The following is a 19,693-nucleotide window of genomic DNA, read 5'->3' as shown; positions in this document are numbered from 1 at the left end:
GGATTTTTAACCAGAAGTCTGAGGCCAGAGCTTCACTTCATTGCCACTAAAGTAAAAAAATCTAATGGGAAGCATGAAACCCAAGGTCCCATATCACTGGGATCTTAAAATATGGGACATAAAAATATTAAAAATCCATTTGTGAAACATAATAAAAGGAAGTAAAAACACAGTGCCAATTAATTAAGAGTGACCCCTGGACCAGGAGGACACCTTTTATTGATTACCTGTTAGGTTCCTGGCGCTTTACCTTTCTCCCCTAATCCTACCCACACTCCCGCAGGCTACTGTGGAGTCAGGTGCTTGAATCTCACAGTTCTTAGGAGCTATTAGCCTCCTAGCCCCTTTCACACAGTCTTACAGTGACTATCCTTTAATTCACAGTGTGTATCTAGTAGTTTAAAACCCCATGAGGGCAGGCACCATTCACATTTGTAGCTCTAGTACCTAGTGGCATCAAACTAATTTGTAGACTGAATCCATGAATAAATCAATTAGATACTGTCCCCATTTTTACAATTGAAAACGTGATCATAGGAAGCCTGTGTGTCTTGCTTATGTTACAGGGCAAGTGCCTGAGAGGACAACAATCTCAGGTCTGCGTGTCTCTACCCCTTGTGATCTTTCACCTTGATTAAGGTGAAAACACCGTGAACGAGGTGGAATGGAAAACTACGCAGGGAAGAGAGTGGTTTAAGTCATGAAAGTTCCTTAATTTAACTGAACATTTTTAAAAAATGCTTTTCCTTTTTATTTTTACCCCTCAAGGACAGGAGAAATAAGAAATGGAAATGACTAAGTCCCATGGGAGTAGAGAGCAGAGTTTGGATTAAGGCACGGTAGACAGGAGAGCCAGCCCTGCTTGCATCCAGGCATGCTTTACGTTTATCACTCTGCTGACTTTTCCTTAAGTTAAGGGAAGCAAATAAACATAAACCAATCTGCCTCCCCGCCACGAGGAGGCTAAGTGGAATATGTGCCCAACCAGGTGGTTCGCTTAATATTTTAATTTTTGGTGTTGATTTGTTTGGAGTGCACTTTTCCATGTAGGACTAACCAGAGCTCTGCACCCCCACCCCTCCTCTTGCTCTGGGCCCTCACCCTTCCCCACCGGGTCCACAGAGCCTCTGGAGCAGCAGGAAGACAGGAAGTGTGGTTACCCAATCCAGCATCTCATGTTGGGGCACAGTACCTCACTCAGCCCACTGGATCTCACTGTCTTCTGCTCAGCAGCTCCGTGACCTTCTAGAGGTGAAGAGGCAAGCAATTGGGCAGTGGAATTGGGTCCTTCATGGCAGAGAGTTAAAAAATAAATTTTGTCAATATGAACCTGGAAGTGAAAGAAAATCCAACAAATAAAACCCTGTATGTACAGCAAATGAAAGCAAGGGCGGCCTGGTTCTGCCTGGATGTGACAATGGCACTGGCCAAAGAGCTCAGAGGCAGTGTGTCTGATGTGAGGTTGCCATCAAGTCATGGTTTAACTAAAAACATGCGATCAATTATTTCCCCCACCTGCTTACTCAGTATACTATATCTACTACAAATTTACATATTGAAAGTGACTTGACAATTCTGTATCTGTTTTTGTCAGTGTAATTTTTCTTAATTTTTTACAGAAAAATAAGCAGTATAAACAAAACATTTCCTAAGTGCCTGATAAATTCTTGACCTTTTACTTACTTCTTTAGGGCTACATCACAAACAATACTTAATGCATCTTAAGTCAGCCAAACACACACAGAAGTCTGGCATACTGAATAGACATTTATTTTGAATAGATGAATAATGGGACAGGAAAATCATTTTTAAAAACCATATTTGCAGAATTCACCATTCAAATCAAACAATAATTACTGATTGTACAGAGGGCAAAGCATTGTGCTACTTGAATATACTAAATAGAATAGACACAGTTACACAGTATCTCACGCAATAATTTTGCTGTTTTATTTGTCAAGTTTCTTTTGTTCCTTAAGAAATCTAGTTAATCAAACACAAAATACATCCCAAAATTACAGAACAACTATCTAACTGTAGCTTGATCAATGATTATTAATATTCCGGTCTTAATTACTGAAAAGTAAACACATCATCTAATACACAATTTTGTGTTACTTATTTTAATCACAAACATGATATACACTTTAATAATAAATTTATTTTTATTTCTAGAACTTGGTACCAAATTTTAGATATACATTTTCAACATTGACATCCTAGGTGGTAACATGATACTTGAAAATACCCTGATGGACCCATAAACTGTGGTATTTCCAAACAACACAAGTTAGATGTATTTGCCTCCACACATTATCACAAACTTAGTGGCTTAAAAAACACACGTTTATTATCTGTAGGTCAGAAGTCTGACCTGGGTCAGAGGCGGCTAAAGTGAAACTATTGGCTGGGCTGCGTTCCTTTCTGGTGGTTCCCCGGGAAGAATGAATGTCTTCTTGCTATTTCTTATTTCTAGAGGGCTTACATTCTTGGCGTGTGCTGCCTTTTCTCCATCTGCAAAGCCTGCAATGCCATCTCTCTCTCAGGCTTCCCCTAGTCACATCTCCCTCTGCTCAAAATGTGGACATGTCCTCCCTTTCAAGAACTCATGCCATCAGGTGAGGCCCACCAGGATCAACTAAGATAGTCTCCACACCTTAAGATCCCTACCTCCAATCACCTCTGCAAAGCCCTTTCCACCAAGAGCATATTCATAAACTCCAGGGATTGGCATTTTTGAAAGGATAGTATTCTACCTACCACATTAGAGCTTTTTGTTTTTTTTAATGATGGAATGTAAGTTCTAACTCATAGTCAAAGCCTTGATAATTTTAATTCGTTTTTACTCATTCACTCACTCAGGAAACATTAACAAAGCATCTATTATAAATAATATAATATTGCAGATATAGACATATAAGTCTACTCACTCTTGATTCTACTGCCCCTTGATTTTCTACCTCTAGGCCTGTGTTGGAACTGTTCCCTCTAGCTGAGATACCAGCTTTTGTTTAACACAAGTTTCTAAATAAACCCATCAAGACTTATTTCAAATACTACCTCCTCCATAAAGCTTTCTTTTTTCACAATTCCAGCTGGAAGCAATCTCATGTCAGATTTTATATAATACCTTGCTTTTACAATTTAATGACAGTTTAGCTTGTTGTAGTTATTTGTATATATTCCTTTCTCCTCTTAGGAATCCTAAGTTCCTTTAGCTCATGAACCATTCCCACTTGAACCCAGGAGAAACCAAACATGGCAATCAGTATATATTGACTTACTATAAATATTTGTGGAAACTTTCTTTGTAAAATGTATTTGCTTGTGACTGAAAATAGCAGAAGGCATAAAGACATTTTGTTTTGTTTCAAAGTTTTACCATATTTATACAGAAATAAAAATTGCAAGAAAAATTGCAAAGTAAATTCATTGGAGGCTAAGGCCCTCATAGCAAGAAAAACCATCTGATTTGCCAATTTATAAAGCCAAAATGGAGAATTATGGAGAAATTTCCCTGCAGATCTTTTGCTGCTGCCAAAGCCGACAGCCAAAATGAGGTTTATAGTCACTCATATTTTTCAACAATGTGTCTCACATTGCCAATAGAGAAATGCCTCCTCTGTGACCTTGAAAATGGCCTCCATCTTTTTTATCAGTTTTCCATCTAGTAAAATTAGATTCTTTTCTTTTGCAGTAGGTTTTCACCAAAATCTGTAAAATATAATTTCCACTGATGAAAAAAAAATTATTTTTTTTTCATTTTCTAAATCAGGAAACTGAAGCAAGAGCTGGAGGGTGTATTTGAGACATGTACTTATAAATAAATTGTATTTTACCGTTCTCTCCAAACACACCTGTTCACATTCAATATTCCTTCTAACAGTTGCTCCTGCTTTGATTACCTGTTGAAGACTGCTCACGCCACATGCTTTATTTTCTCCATCATTTTGAGTAGATTATACACTTTTATTCATGTAAGAACATTTGTGTGAGTGTTGATCACTAAACTTTGTGACATGTGTCTCTACATAGCAAAGTCGATGTTTAAATTTAAATTCTACCATTAATTTTAGAGAGAAACAGTGAAGTGTCTGATTTTGATTCATGTTATCATTCTTAAGTTAAAATCTACATTGTTAAATTTTTGCCAAGGAAAAAGTTTTCAATTTTTGTAACAAAAGTAAAGATTTAGAAAAATATCAAGATACTAGGCAGTCATGACTGTCCATATTTGAAGTTCATGTTTAGGAGCCCAAATATAAAAGCAATGAACTTATTTGCTGTCAGACCTATTTTGGGCTCACATCTTAACTCTGCCACTAACACTAGATGTGAATCTTTTAACTCTTTATTCTCCAGTTTTCTGATCTGGAAAGTGGGAATATTAAGATTTCTATCTCATAGAGATGTGAAGAGCAAGTGCAGTAATATAGGAAAATTACATAGCTGGCTCCTGGCATACAAAGATTAAGTAAGTCATAGGTACAATTCTTTCTTTGTGAAACATTTTCAAGTAGCAACGAATTAAAATAAAAACATAATCTTTACCAAATTTGAATGATCTTGCTATTGATTAGATTCATGAATAAGTTTATTGCAAACTTTTCTTTGGATTACTTTTTTTATTTCAGACAGAGAGATAATTTTATTCAAAATAAGAATTAAAACAGGTAATAACAGTAACCTGGATTCAGAAAAAACAATAGACAAACATCTAGAAACAAATACTAATGATGTACTCCCCCTCCCAAATCTTCACAAACCTTTTAATATAATATCGAATGGATCACATTTTATTAAAACATCAATGACTGCAAATTTAAGAAGGAAAACCAGCTTGCTTTATCAATGTGAAGTTGACAATGTATCTTTGATCTTTAGGTATCTCTATTATTACTTAGTTTTAAAAGTTAATGCAATGTATTATTCCCTTTTAAGAAGAAGAAAAAAAAAAAGAAGAAGAAAGAAAAACCCAACAACACCCGTCTTTATGTTGTGCCCTATCCAGCTGACACTGTCCTTTTGGAGAGCCAATGACTTGTTAGTACCCCTAGCAGCAGTGTGAACAGATGCGTTCCTGACAGGCGATGGATGGTCAGGGTCCATCTGGCCAGTGCAGCTCGGACAGAAATGATGTATACAGCTTCATCAGCGAATGACTGTCATCAATCCTGGGCCATGGGTAGCGTAAATGACAGCTACGCTGCAGCTGAGACCCCAGGTGTGAGACTGAGGAGGGCTGATTTAAGAATGCTGGGTAATCAGGAATGTATAGGCTCCTGGACTTTAATTTGTATCTTTAACCTCCTATAAATATCCTGCCGTACTGTAGCAGGTATGTGTTTTTTAGTGTCTCATCATGAAATTAGCTTCAAGATGACGGCTGTTCTTTGCTCCCTTTTAACTACTGATGACTTCAGTTCCCTGTCTCCATTACTAAATGCATGAGGAGGCCTGGCTGCTGGATGGTGTGCCCCACAATTTAATTATTACCTCATTGATTTTTCATGTATTTCAATTTTCTCTTCTTTAAGTCACAGTGGCTGTCCTGTTGGGGTGATGTTTGTTTTTTCTTTCTGAGATTTCCTGATGGAATCATTTGGAGTCAAAGATGTTTTTGTTTGCCTCTCCTCCCCCATCCGGCCTCCCTCCACCCCTCCTCTGGAATGTCTAACTGCAGCCGTCTGGAGGTGGGCCTGAGTAGGCAGACTGTGCAGAAAAAAACCCTCCCGTTCATACAAGAGCTTAAAAAGGAAACGATATGCTACTGCTTACTCACCAACAAAAGGTACCTGATTTTTAAACGGTCTCTCTTTAGTATGCATTAAAGATCATGCATAACTTGCATCTATTAGCATTTTATTATACCACTGGCACTGGGGAAAGGAAAATGAAAACAATTATTGTATCCTCAGAGGACATTTCTTTACTTATAACTATTTTACAATAAATCATTTTTGTTGATCAGTTTACTGGATATGGCAAATGCAGAAACACTGGAGACCGAGAGGCTTCTAAAAGCCTAGGAATTTACAGAGCGGCTCCACATGTTTTCACTGAAAGCTCTTCAAGTACTTCTAACTCATTAAAATGAATTATGTCAATTACCACCAGTAGATCTGGAAAACATTTGAATCTGATGGGAAAGGACGCCCCCCGCTCCAATATCACAGAAGTTCAGCTCTCTCTAACACAAGCAAGTGAAGCAACTCCCACACTATCTAGATAAAAAGGAGGCCAACCTGCAAGAATCCCCACCTTAAAATGGGAATAAAGTTGGCTTTCTGATATTCTGACCATGAAATAGGGAGTCAGAGGTTTGGTGGAGAACTCAAGAGACAATCTGTGCCATTCCACTCCCTTCATTATCCAAAGCATCCCAGATCCAAGAGAGGTTGTTTTGCTTGTAATATACTGTATTTTTCCATGTATAAGATGATATTTTTTTCTCAAAATCGAGGTGCATCTTATACACAGAAGTCAGCCTAAGAGGGAGCCACACAGGTGCATAGCTGCCCATAGCTTGTCAAACAGGCTTCCTCCAATCAGGAGACATTGTTACTGACATCAGCTGATGCCATAACTGGAGGTAGAGAGTGAGCAGATGCAACAGGGACCAGAACGTCCTAAGCCCATAAAGATGTCAAAAAATAAAAAGATAAATACCGGTAAGCAATTGTCTTACTCTGCAAAATTCAAACTGAATGTAATCAGCTATGCAAAAGAGCATGGAAATAGAGCTGCAGAGAGACAGTTTGGACCTCCTCCCACTGAGTGTATGATCAGACAGTGGAGAAAACAGGAAGAACAGCTCCTTAAGATGCCAAAAAAAGAAGGCTTTAAGAGGAAAACCAACAAAATGTTTAAAATATTGATTTTTTAATATGGGGTTGGAAAAGTGGGGGGCATGTTATACATAGGGGAGTCTTATACATGGAAAAATATGGTACTCTGAAGAATAGCATGAGGAATAATGATGAAAACTCTTCAGCCACCTTCTCCACCCAGACCCAGATTTTTTTAAATAATGATATTTCTGTCCTGGCCAATGTGGTTCAGTTGGTTGGAGTGTCGTCTTGTGTACTGAAAGGTTGAAGTTTTGATTCCTGGTTGGGTGCCTATGGAAGGCAAGCAATTTATGTTCTCTCTCACATCCTTGTTTCTCTCTCTCTCTCTCTCTCTCTCTCTCTCTCTCTCTCTCTCTTTCTCTCTTCCCTCTCTCTAAATCAATAAGCATATCCTCTGGTGAGGTTTAATAATAATAATAGCATGATATTTTTAATATTCACTACTGGTCTTAAGGATGTTCAAGACTAGCATTTCAGTCAAGAAAAAAAGATATACATCCATGTTTTAAATTTCTTATAAAGATCATTTTAAGTATTATTTTAGTGGTCAATGAAAAACTCACCATGCCTTACTGTAAGAATTATAAACAAAATATATAGTTATATAAAGTCAGAAAGGGGGGAAATGTTAGAACAAGGCTGCAGTATTTTGGAGACAAATTTTGGGAATATGAAGTACCAAATAGTTTGTGAATTACCACATAAATTAGCACTCATAAGAGTGTTCAGAGATGGGAGAGGGAGAGGGCGGGAGGGAGACAGGGAGGTAGGAAAGGAGGGAGAAAGAGAGAGAGAGAGAGAGAGAGAGAGAGAGAGAGAGAGAGAGGCTAATCTTACTAGTTGGAAACAAACTGAATAAATTAATGGATGTCTGCTAATACTACTGAATAGAAATTTTAAAGTTTAAAATTTAGGATGGCAATAATAAACCTAAATGATTGAAGAGGTTTTTAAAATATAGTTAATGTTGTTCTCAGTAGTGATCTGTGGTTTACAAAGATCTGTGGTTTAGCTATCTGGTAAAAGTAAATTTCTTACAATAAAAAAAATAATTATCTTGATAATAAAAGGTCCTGACATCACAAATTTGCTGTTTGAATTGGCTTCAGGTATCATTTGTTATTTAGACAGAGTCTATATAATTTCAAAATGTTAAATGGAGATTTTAGAGGACATACTTTAATAGACATTTATGGACAATGGCATACTTGTACAACCATTTGCAACCTAATATGTCAAGTTCTATACTAAAGACTTTCTGTGTACATCTATCATTAAGAATTAATATTTTCACTTTAGACTCTAAACATATTTTACTATGTTTGGACCAATTTCATCTCTCTATTGCATCACTAAGTTGGGGAATGACTTTTCTTCTGTTGGAAACTCTCACACCTAAAGGGGCAAGAGTAGCAGACATGTCTGCTTGGGGTATTCACTGCCCTTCCCATTCCCTGTTCTTGCCTCTCGTCTCTAAAAAATAAGTTCTGATAAGGATGAAGAGCAAACAATTGAAACTTCTAGAAACACAATCTAAACATTTTGCTTCCTTAGTGAGTGAGCTGTTTTGAGATATTTTCCTCATTGAATTGCTTATTTTTTCTTCTAGAATTTCATGAGAATGTTGCTGTATCTCAGATGAGATTTTTCCCCTTTCTTTTGCAATGGCTTTCCTAATATACACAGACCTAGTAAGACATAGTAGGGTCAGCAAAGGTTCAGGGAAAAGGAGCTATTAAGATCATATAAGTCCGTTTCTAGTTCAGACAAATGGAAACTTAGTAACGCCCTGGTCCACTGTAGGTAAAAGTAAGTAACGGACAATACAAAGATTTGTGGCTAAAGCACCTGTTAGTAATCATATATCTATTTACCTAGTGTCTCATTCCCAGACACAGGGTAGCTGCTGAGGAATTTGAGATTCCTGTCAGTACCAATGCTTTAGTCTCTATTTGAAAATAAAGGGAAAATATCCCTTTTTAGAAGGCCTCTGGTATTTCAGGATCAAGGAAGACCCTTCACTGAAATGCTGCATGTAGGTTCTTGGTTTGAGGTAGCATAAGGGCCACTGAGGACTTTTCCATCTATACTTAGGTTTATATCTTTGGTTGATCACCTGAAATAATTTAAGGAAGCACATTTTCTTTCCTTAGGAAGAATTGGAAAAAGTCTTAGATCCATTAAAATCAGCATACACTTACATGTCAAGTACTTAAAAGAAATGAGCAGAAGTTGAAAGGAAATGCCAACATATGATCTGTTTGATCATTTCCTTCAAGGGGAAATTATCAATATATTGTGAGGGCAGAGAGTTTTTCACTTAGGTGGAGACGTAGGGATCAGCAGAAGGCACACCTGAGCTGATTATTAGGAATGCGATTTGAATCAATTTCCAATGGAGAGAGCCACAAAAATTTGAAATCCTTTAATTCAGTTTTTTATTTTTAAAAAGTATAGAGTAAAGCAGACATGTATAGATCACATATAGATTATAGGCAACTGGTTTTTTTTTCTTTTCCTTTATTCTGAAATTCATGGTGTTTACCACAGTCAGAAAAAATGCAGGAGCCTAATCAATATGCATTAACGGTATGGTCAGGTTTTTAAAAATCCAAGTCACTTCATCCGCCGCATTAAAAGCTATGCAAATGTTGTATCATTACTAAGAGGTTTACATCATGTAATTTCGTTTCACTCTGTAAATAGAAAAGCTAAGGTTGTTACTAAGGGCTGATTGCAAAGTGAACTACCTTAGTGGTTCAGAATGATTTCCCCGAGCCTCATTCTAAATGGTGGCATGTTAAGAAACAGAGCTGACAAATAGGTGGTACTGAGCACACTTCCCCCGAAGGTGGGCAGCTACAATGCAAGAAAATGAGGCATGACATCTTCACATTGTTTGGGACTTAATACTTTTTAAATAACCAAAGAAAAAGCCTTAATATTATTCACTATCAAGAAAGATTTTTTTAAAAAAAAGTTGGACTTGGTTTCTAGCTATTGAACTATTGAATACATGTCATCTCTGCTTTCGGAAACCTAAGCAAATGGACCAAGAGAAATGGACACATTTAGCAGTTCTTTTTATCAGCCTTACACCTTTTAGCCAAGCACCAGCGGAGCCCAACATCATGGCACATTTCCCCACAATATACTCACACTCAGCCAGCACCTAGGAGGGAAAAGAGTGTGAGGGCTATTGAGCACTGAGAATTTTCCCAATGAATCACAATTATGTGAACACCTGTGCTAACTAAGTTTGTGCTGATCCACTGTGAAAATTTGCAAAGTGCTCAACAGCCCTGAGAATTTCTCATTTGTTATCTCAGGTGGGGCGGTCTGCAACTGCACATTAGGTTGCAGTGTGAAGCATGTAAGGACACGCATTCAAGACCTCATCGAGGACCTTTTCATCCTACCTGCAGGGTACAGCTGTGTCTCTTAACAGGCCAGAGTTCTGCTTCTGAATTTCTGCCCAGAAAAGTTAAGGGCAAATACAGAAACCCGTAATCTGTCAGTGAAATGATTGTAGAACACACAATAATACATTTACTTATATTTCAAGATGAACTTACCATAAGATGATCTTGAGAAGAAGCTGATGATCAATGAAATGCTAATGTATATATAGATCCATCATATACTAGTATTAACAAATGGAAAAAGTGTCAAAATTCTAAAGGATGTGAAAGGACTTTAGCTATAAACATAAATGTTGAGTGACTGTTAATTTCCCTTCTTATGAGATAAAGACGGTGAAACTGGTCTAGGTCCTAAAGAATCTATGGGCCACTTTATTTTCAGAGTCAATGATTAATGAGAATTGGAAAGTAACGTGTGGATGAAGTCATCAAACATGTTCATTAAAGACTAGATGTAAGCCGTGGACTGAATGAGTGAATATGCTGGGTACAGGGTCAGTTGTCGATCCCACAGTCAAGGTCCTGCATGTGCCTGGAACGGTGTCTTTCTTTGAAAGTATCCTCTGTCTCAAGAACTATAAACTGCTTAGGTATGGCCTCTGAATATTATGCTATGTCAAGGATACACATTTCCACATAGCTCTGTAGACATCATTGAAATATTCACCCAGTATTCTTTAGTGAAATATATATGTTACTTTGAGCATTTGCATGTATAGGAGGTGGTGATAAATTCTACCATATGGATAAAAAGACAGCCCTGGGAGTATAAATTTTTGTTTTTTAAGTGATTCTATGGACTCTGGGACTTAATTGTATCTGACAACAGCATGTTACCATTAGGATAAATGCCCATAGTATTCAGTGGTTAGTGCAGTTGTCATAGAAGACACATTGTATTCTGAGATAATGATGAAAATTATGAGATGGGATGTGCTAAAGCTCGGACAAGAAAGTAAGTAGGAGACTCTTGAGAGAAGCGTCCCTGCTGGGCACCCTGGCTTAATGCCAAAAGTTCTCCCCACAAAAAGTGCCTCTGGATGCATGGCACTTGTTTCTCAGAGAGGAATACGTGAGGTTAGGTGACTGTGCAAGGAAGGAGAAACACATCAGTATGTTGCAATATATCCAAATATCAGATTCGATTTATTGGGTTTTATGAGCACAAGGCATGTGCTCAGCACTCAACACACATTATCTCATTTAATCTTCACAGCAGTGTAAAATAGAAATGAGTCTTATCTCATTTTTTTTTCAAAGTAAGAAAAATGAAGCTTAAAGGTTAACTAATCCATAGTTATGCTAGTTAGACTTGAACCCTTGACTGGCTGATGACAAAACTCAACATTTTAACTACTACACAATACTGCCTCCCAGTGGCTGGAATTTGGTAAGCATTCAGCCAATGTTAATTACTGAAGTGTTTTTCTTAGGGGAAAGCTGGTCTTAATCCATCAGATTTAGCTCAGTATCACACAGGCCTATAGGAAGTGGCCTCATTTAAGAGAACGATTGCGATCTTGATTGTTACTTACAGAAAAGTGGCGGTTTCAAGCCAAGCTTCAAGTGGGATTGTAAGCAAACTGCATTGTTTATGAAGCAAATACTTTGAATTAATTCCTACTCAAATATGAAAGTGATGGGTGTTTACCCGAAGCAAATACTGTGCAAACAATATTCCAACAAGCAAAAGTGCAGTATCAGCATTTTAAACTTGTATGAATATTTCCTTCAGTTGCTACAAGCATAAAATAAAATTTTAAAAGGAAAAATAAAGTCAAGGAAGAAAAAAAAGAGTACATTTTTATACAAGTCTCAGAGAATTAACTCATAAAGTATGTCTTGAAATGTTAAGGATTTTTTTTTTCAGTTTTACATTAAAGACATAAAATAATATGTGTACAAGGAGGGACAAGATTAGTTATGCACAGGAAGGCTTAGCCTTGAGCAAAATTCTGAAGTAGATATTGTTCATGTACACATTTCATACACACACACACACACACACACACACATTATTGCTCTTCAAGGCTTTTTCCTCAACTCTCATTCTCCTCTCTCCTCAACCTTCGAAGGTGTTCCCTTTGGTTCTCTGTTCTCATTCCCATCAGACAGCTTCTTACAATAGAGACTTCTCTTCATTCATCATAATATTCCAACTTCCTTAGAATATTGTTAAGTTAAATGATTAACAATTCATATGAACATATCCCTACTAAGGCCTTAATGAATAATAAAATCTTAATGTTATTTTGCTTAGTCATATTTATGTCATACTATGGACTCTTCTAGATACAATGCTTCAAGTCAGGCATAAATTCAAATGATGAGAATTTCAAACCCTGTGGCATGTTGGTTGGAGATTTCTGCAGCTATGTCTGCTTCATGTTTCTTGAAATATGCTCTAAGGGTAGATTTTTACTCTACCTGTGTTTAGGGCTGGCCATAGTGAACAAGTGAATTGAAAGGTTATAAGCCCTGAGAAGAGAGGTCACTGATAAGGGCATCAATGTTGCCATTTCTCACTTCTTTTTAAATGTTGCCTCAACATGCAGCATTCCATACTTAATGTCTGGTAAGTGGATATTGGTGACCTTGAGTCAACAATCTTTGTCTTCTTTAAACATTTGATAGCACTGTAACATTTTACATTTATAATTGTGTGTACTTTTTAAATGGAGTTTAAAAGTCTCTAAACTGGATAGAGAGATTGACATGAAGACACAAGAGAGCCTGTAACGCTTAGATCGACAACACATGTCACACCGGCTATAATATAACTCAGCAGTTAATGCGGTGAGTTTGCAGAACCATTAGGATATATCACATTTATACCTAATTCAGGGTCTTGAAGAATATGTGAACCATTGATTGGCATGATACATTGCCAAGTCCTTTGCCATCCACTATGTCAATGCATTGTTTTTATGAAGTTAATTGAATCAGGGCTATATGTTTGTTTTTAAGTTTCTGGACCAGCTTCTTCATTCACTATGAAGAAGATACAGTTTTTGGTAGGTCTGCCCTCTACTTTGTGGGACCTGGGGGAAACTCCCTTCCCATGGCTGCATCATGCGGGTCTCTCAGCCTTTACACTTATCACAACTTCCAAACAGTGAATTCTTCCACAGAGGGGTGTGAATCACTAGAAATAGTAGTATTTGTATTGTCACTGTCATTGTTTATAACAATTAAAAATGTGGTCTTAGGTGGCAACAACAACAATTCTTAGCATAGAAATTAAAATATCACCATCCAGAAATGAAAGGTAATCCTTCCTCTGCTAGATTACACAACACAGGTGGCCTTGTCATCTATTGGTCATACACCTGTCTGTGAACATTGTTATATTCATGTTCACAATGGAAGCCTATATGACAATTTTATAAAATGAACCAATTCTACATGCATCAACATGGACAAATCTTGAAAACATAATGCTGAGTGAAAAAGCAAGTAGCAGAATAATATTTATGTAAATTTAAAAACATAGTAATATATTATTTATGGACATATACATATGTAGTAAACATATACAAAGATGCATATGAAACTCACAAACCAGTTTAAAGACAGGAGCTATTATACCTTTGGAGAGGAAGGGTGAATGACAATGGAAGAGCTTTATGACATCAATTGAGGGGGTGCAAGGGGGGGTTTCCAATATCTGTAACCTTTTATTAGGAAGAAAGACATGAAGCAATTATGTACAACTGTTTATAATGCACTACCATTTGCTAAATCTCAGTGAATATATATGTTTTTATTGTTTTCTGCACTTTTATGTGTTTGAAATATTTCATAATAATAGTAATGAAAATGATAAAGGAAATTTCCAATTCAAAATGGGGACTAGCTGGTAACTTTCAATACTGTCTCTTCCAAACTTTCACTAAAATTTTTAAGGAAACACAAGAAAAGATGAAAAGCCATAATTCAAACTAGGGTAAACAACATGCTAACTCTAGAATCTGGGAGGAATTGATTCATAGTAAAAGGCTAATGGGCTTGGATGAAAAGTAACTTGCCCAACTTTTAGGTAATAGCCTATGTCTGATATGTCTGCTTTACCTTCTGGGGAACATCTTTGCTAATAGGTGGAAACTCCCAAAACAAAACTTATTTAAAATAAATGAACCATGCTTATTGGAATATTTTGGAAAATATAGAAAAGAAAAAAGTAGGAAAGAGGAAGCCATTATTCTACTGTGTAAAACCAGCCAGTCCTCTTTTCAACCTCAGAGCCACTCTGACTTCTGACGGTGGAGAGGGAAGGAAGACCTTCAATGACACTTCTTTAATTGATTGTACAATGAGGAGGTGTTCAGCCACTGTGGGACCTTCATTTCATGTCGACCTTACAGCTCAAAAACCTCTTGGAATATATATATACTTGAGATAGGACATTTTCTTTTTCCACATGAAATGTTTTTCCTGAATCTCTTTATTTCCTATTTCTTTCTTAACTTTAGTTCCCTATAGAAACATTTAGTGTCTGGAGAATAAAAAGAAGAGAAAAAAGAAACTTTTTAAATTAAAAAAAAACAAAAAACTAAAGCATGCATAGCATTGTTGGAAAAAAACCTAAAATTACATGTTGGTGCTCTGATCTTAAATTAAGGGACTTTATTTGCATAAAGGGACATTTGTGGAGATAAATAGAATACAAAAATAAATTTCTAGATTTAGAACTTCTTCCCTACTTTTATACCATGTATTTTTTTTTTTTTTATGATTAGGTCATATATTTTTCACACACACACACAAAAAATGGTTTTAAAGGAAACTCTGGTCTACCTTTATCTCTAATGGCCCGGTTGGGAGTTGCTATAATAATCCTTTTGCTTTTATGTGGCCATCTGGAGGCCTATTAAAAGGAGTATCTAAAACAGACTCCCCAAGTGTGCTGAGTTTGTATGTTTTCACCAAGTCACCAAAACAGGAGCATTTTTCCTACTGCAGGGAGAAGTGACCCTTTACAGAGAGGGGTAGGGTTGGGGGTGTGGAGAGAGTGAAGAGACACTGACCCAGCAAGAGGCACATCTTGACCTTTCACCCTTGCCATTGTGCACAAGCAGTAAGAATAGTGGCTGATTCTGGTGCATGTGTTTTAAGGGCACAAAGATCTACGGCAAGGTTTCTTACGCCTCTGGGACACAGTGATGAGATGGAAGAGGTTAGGGAATGTGGGAACGAGAAACATTGAGAATTTAATGAAGCATCATGTTTCAACCGGCTAATATTCCGTTTTGATTTGTGTGGAAAGCAAATATGAAATATTGAAATAATATTTCAAGTTCACAGTTTGGTGGCTCAGACAGATATACAGAATATTCTTGCCTTTCATCAGAAGTATAATCCAACAGAGTTTAGGACAGAAGAATTGGTGTGAAATGGAATTAGATAAAAGTTGGCATTTGTCTTCAGTAGATTATTAAAATCGCCACGGTAAGAAATCTGCTCATAAAGACAGAACAAGTTAGCAGGGGCTGGCTATCATTTGTCCAAAACAGAGCTTTTTCTTTACACTCATTAACCATCTCGCCTAGTAATGTGGTTGTATCCTATTAAACCTGATACATCAAAAATTTTAAAAAAATTTAGTTGCTGTCTCAAACTGCTGCAACTCAGATCGAGGACCAAATAAGATGCATTAATTGCTTTACTGCTTCACCGCAAAGCCACTCTTAAAACATAATTCCTTAATGAAGTCCGTTAATTTGTTCATGGCAGTACACAAGCTGTTCAAAATGACACAGAATTGCACTCTGTTTTCTAACCCCTGCAGTTTCTTCTGTTAGTCACTCTGTCTTGTGTTGTTATCCCATGGATAGTAATTATTTTATAGTGGCTGTAATTAGGAGAGAATTAGGCTTGGTAAACAAAACCTGCCTTCTCCTGTTAATAGCTAAGGATAATAAATTTGGCTCTGACATTCACTATATTTGGACAAGGCTTGGCCTACTTCCAGTTTTCCCAATAAGAACTTTATTATATAATTATGCCTTGGAGGGGCTCATATTACAAGGTAATTTTTTTTTTGTAAAGACACATATTGCATGGCTTCCAGCCAGTAAATGATATACTGTAATATATGCCTCCAATAAATGTTTTAAACAAAATCTCTCTAAGCTATAGCCTGAGAGAGCTACACACTGCTCTTCAGCATATATTATTTACAGGATTTGTTTGTTGAGTGTTTCATAATGTAAATTATTTCCTTTTTTCTCACACTGTCCAATAGTAAGACAAGTCTCTAAAAAAAGGCCTTAATTCTTTCTATCAATAAATGGCACATTTGTATCTTCAACTTCCTGTAAGTCAGTTCCTGAAGGTGGTGTCCACAAGAGGATACAAAAAAGGGGTATTTAATGTTCTATTCTTTCACAAAGATTTGCTGTTATTTGGCACAAGTTATGTTACTTTTTGTTGAAATGATTGATTTTTTCCCATTTTTGACATAAGTGAAATAAAATTATTATGTCCACAACAAGCCAGATCTGTGATGATTCATTTCCTTTAGTTGAACCCTTACTGAAAGAGTCACTCAAACTTGTATAGATCAATGATAATACATGACATCACAAAATGCTAAAGAGGGCAGTATTAAAAACAGGTCCAAAAACAAAACCATAATAATACAACATCTACTTAGAAAAATCATAAGAAAAGAGGAATAAGTGAGATTAACTTCAGAGCAAGAAAAAAAATATTAGATTTTAAGTAAATATAAAGGAAAAGACATAAGATACTGTTTTCTTAGAAGTTAAATTCAAAATTAAAGTAATTCTTAATTCTTTAATATTAAGCATAAGTAGATTACAAAGGAAGTCATTAAAATATATATATTTTAATCCTCACCTGAGGATACGTTCTTATTGTTTTTTTGTTTGTTTTTTTTTTTTTTAGAGAGAGGAAGGGAGAGAGAGCAACATCGAGGTGCCATAACTGGGGATAGAACCTGCAACTGTGAATCAAGAATCACGCTCCCAGCTTTTTGGTATATGGGATGATGCTCAACCAACTGAGCCACCCAGCCAGGGCAACAATAACATTTTTAAAGGTACTTTGGAATTTTTTCTCCAGACACTAAGAATATCTTTAAAACCCAATATAAAGTGAATTCAAATAACACATGTAATATCACACACATCCTTGTGTGTATGTATACACACACTAGAGGGGCGTGGTGCATGAAAATTCATGCACTGGTGGGGGGTCCCTCAGCCCGGCCTGCTCTCTCTCACAGTCTGGGAGCCCTCAGGGGCAGGAGGTGACCCAGCGATCAGGGGAAGGTGATGCCTCATCACACCTCTGCTGCTGCCACTGCTGACAGTGCAAGCCTCGGCCAGCCCTGATTACCTGAGCCTCAGCCGGCTCTGGGTGGCTGGGCAGCTGCCATCCAAGGTTTGCCTGGGCCTCGGGCCGGCCCTGGGTGGCTGGGGGGCTGAGGGCACTGGGGGTCTCTAGAGGCAGCACACTCCGGAGGTGGGCCTGGCCTTGCCATGTGCATGCCGCCCCAGCGGGGCTGAGGGGTCTGGGCGCCGCCATCTTGTGGCTGTGGGTGCCACCATCTTTGAGGGCGGGGAAGTCAATTAGCATATTCCTTCCTTATTGGCTGTGGGCACCACAATCTTTGTGACTGCATGAAGGTCAATTAGCATATTCTCTCTTTATTAGATAGGATATATATATATATTCTTCTGCAAACTGCAGGTGAGGACTTTTTCTTTTCTTCCTTTTTTTAAATCTTTATTGTTGAAAGTATTACATTGTCCCCCTTTTTTCCTCATTGGCCCCTTCTGACCCACCCCAGGCCTTTACCACCCTATTGTCTGTGTCCATGGGTTATAAATATATGCATACAAGTTATTTGGTTGATCTCTTCCACCCATCCCCTCACCCCTGCCTTCCCTTTGATATTCAAAAGTCTGTTCCATGTTTCTATGTCTCTGGATCTATTTTTTTGTATTAGTTTATTTTGTTCATTAGATACCACATATGAATGAGATCATGTGATACTTGGCTTTCTTTGATTGGCTTATTTCGCTTAGCACAATACCCTTCAGCTCCCTCCATGCTGTCTCAAAGGGTGAGAGAACTTTATACTGAGACAAGCTGGATATCTATGTCACATACCCTGATTCACTTGACATATATATCAAGGTTTATAAGTGACTCTTGAAGAAGAAGCCAACTAATTCCTAAGAAGGTTATTAACATTGATTAGGGATTCTCAATTTTTTGTCATATTTTAAAGATTGTCCAAAACCAGTGATTCAGAAGCTCATTCTCTACTAATATTTGTAGCACAGCCCCTGTACAGTTATGCTCTTTCCTTCTCATAGTAGAATTGTGCTATATATGCTATATATATAAAAATATTAATTTTACTACTGTTAGTCAGCAAGTACCAAGTATCTATTTCTCACAATAAGAAGAATCAGAGAGCGGCCCCAAATTCCGTTTGGAAGTATCTTTGAGCTCGCTTGGCCACCATGAGCAAAGCTCACCCTCCCGAGTTAAAAAAATTTATGGACAAGAAGTTGTCATTAAAATTAAATGGTGGCAGACATGTCCAAGGAATATTACGGGGATTTGATCCCTTTATGAATCTTGTGATAGATGAATGTGTGGAGATGGCAACTGGTGGGCAACAGAACAATATTGGGATGGTGGTAATACGAGGAAATAGTATCATCATGTTAGAAGCCTTGGAACGAGTGTGAAGAATGGCTATAGTTACCAGAGAAATCAACTGCTCCCACATGTCCCCTCTCCACAGCACCTGTTTTACTACAATATAAAAATAGAGTCCAGTCCATTTTCACATTGAACTTTTGTTAAATAAACTTTTGTATTGGTAAAAAAAAAAAAAAAAGAAGAATCACAAAAATAGGGCGAGAGAATGGTGAGGTATTGCATGTTTGCATGTGCCCAAACACTTTCCCTGTGAGAGAATGAGCTGCGTGGAACTAACATCCTTAAACTACAGGTTTTGCATTTTAGCCAGAAAGGAAGTTATGTTTCAGGTGTCTGTCTTTATTTTTTTAATAATGGAGAGTGCTTTATTAGGATGCTAAAATTCCCATTGCTGTACTTCCTAAGTAGCTGAAAGAATCATTTTGATAAGTCTGTAAGTAGACTGTCAGAGAGAGGTGCTTTGGATTTTGAAGGTACATGTAGGCACTAAAATTAAAGACTATTTGTTTCCACAATGAATTTGAAAAACAAACAAAAATAGTGACTCAAAAACAACAAAATCATAGACACTAGAGATAGGGGACGCCTATGAAGTCATCTCATTTACCTGCTGCTCACACAGGCTCTGGAGGACACTTGCCCATTGAGATTTAACATCATTCCAAACTTATATCTTTTACTTCTGAGAAGACACTTCCTCTACATCACTTTGAGGAA

At 37.2% G+C, this 19,693-nt stretch overlaps 1 protein-coding gene across 1 annotated transcript; it reads left to right on the top strand.

Annotated features, from left to right (window-relative positions):
• Positions 1-18,729: 18,729 nt before the first annotated feature.
• Positions 18,730-19,128, top strand: LOC308522778 (small nuclear ribonucleoprotein G). The gene has a single exon (XM_081096343.1). The coding sequence runs from the start codon at positions 18,772-18,774 to the stop codon at positions 19,000-19,002; it is 231 nt and encodes a 76-aa protein (XP_080952469.1). The 5' UTR covers positions 18,730-18,771; the 3' UTR covers positions 19,003-19,128.
• The last annotated feature ends 565 nt before the right edge of the window (positions 19,129-19,693 follow it).

This window comes from Myotis nattereri (assembly GCF_964212035.1).
Source record: "Myotis nattereri genome assembly, chromosome: 7".
Taxonomy (NCBI): Eukaryota; Metazoa; Chordata; class Mammalia; order Chiroptera; family Vespertilionidae; genus Myotis; species Myotis nattereri.
The sequence above is the reverse complement of the archived record's forward strand: the minus strand, read 5'-3'. Positions and strand labels throughout refer to the sequence as shown.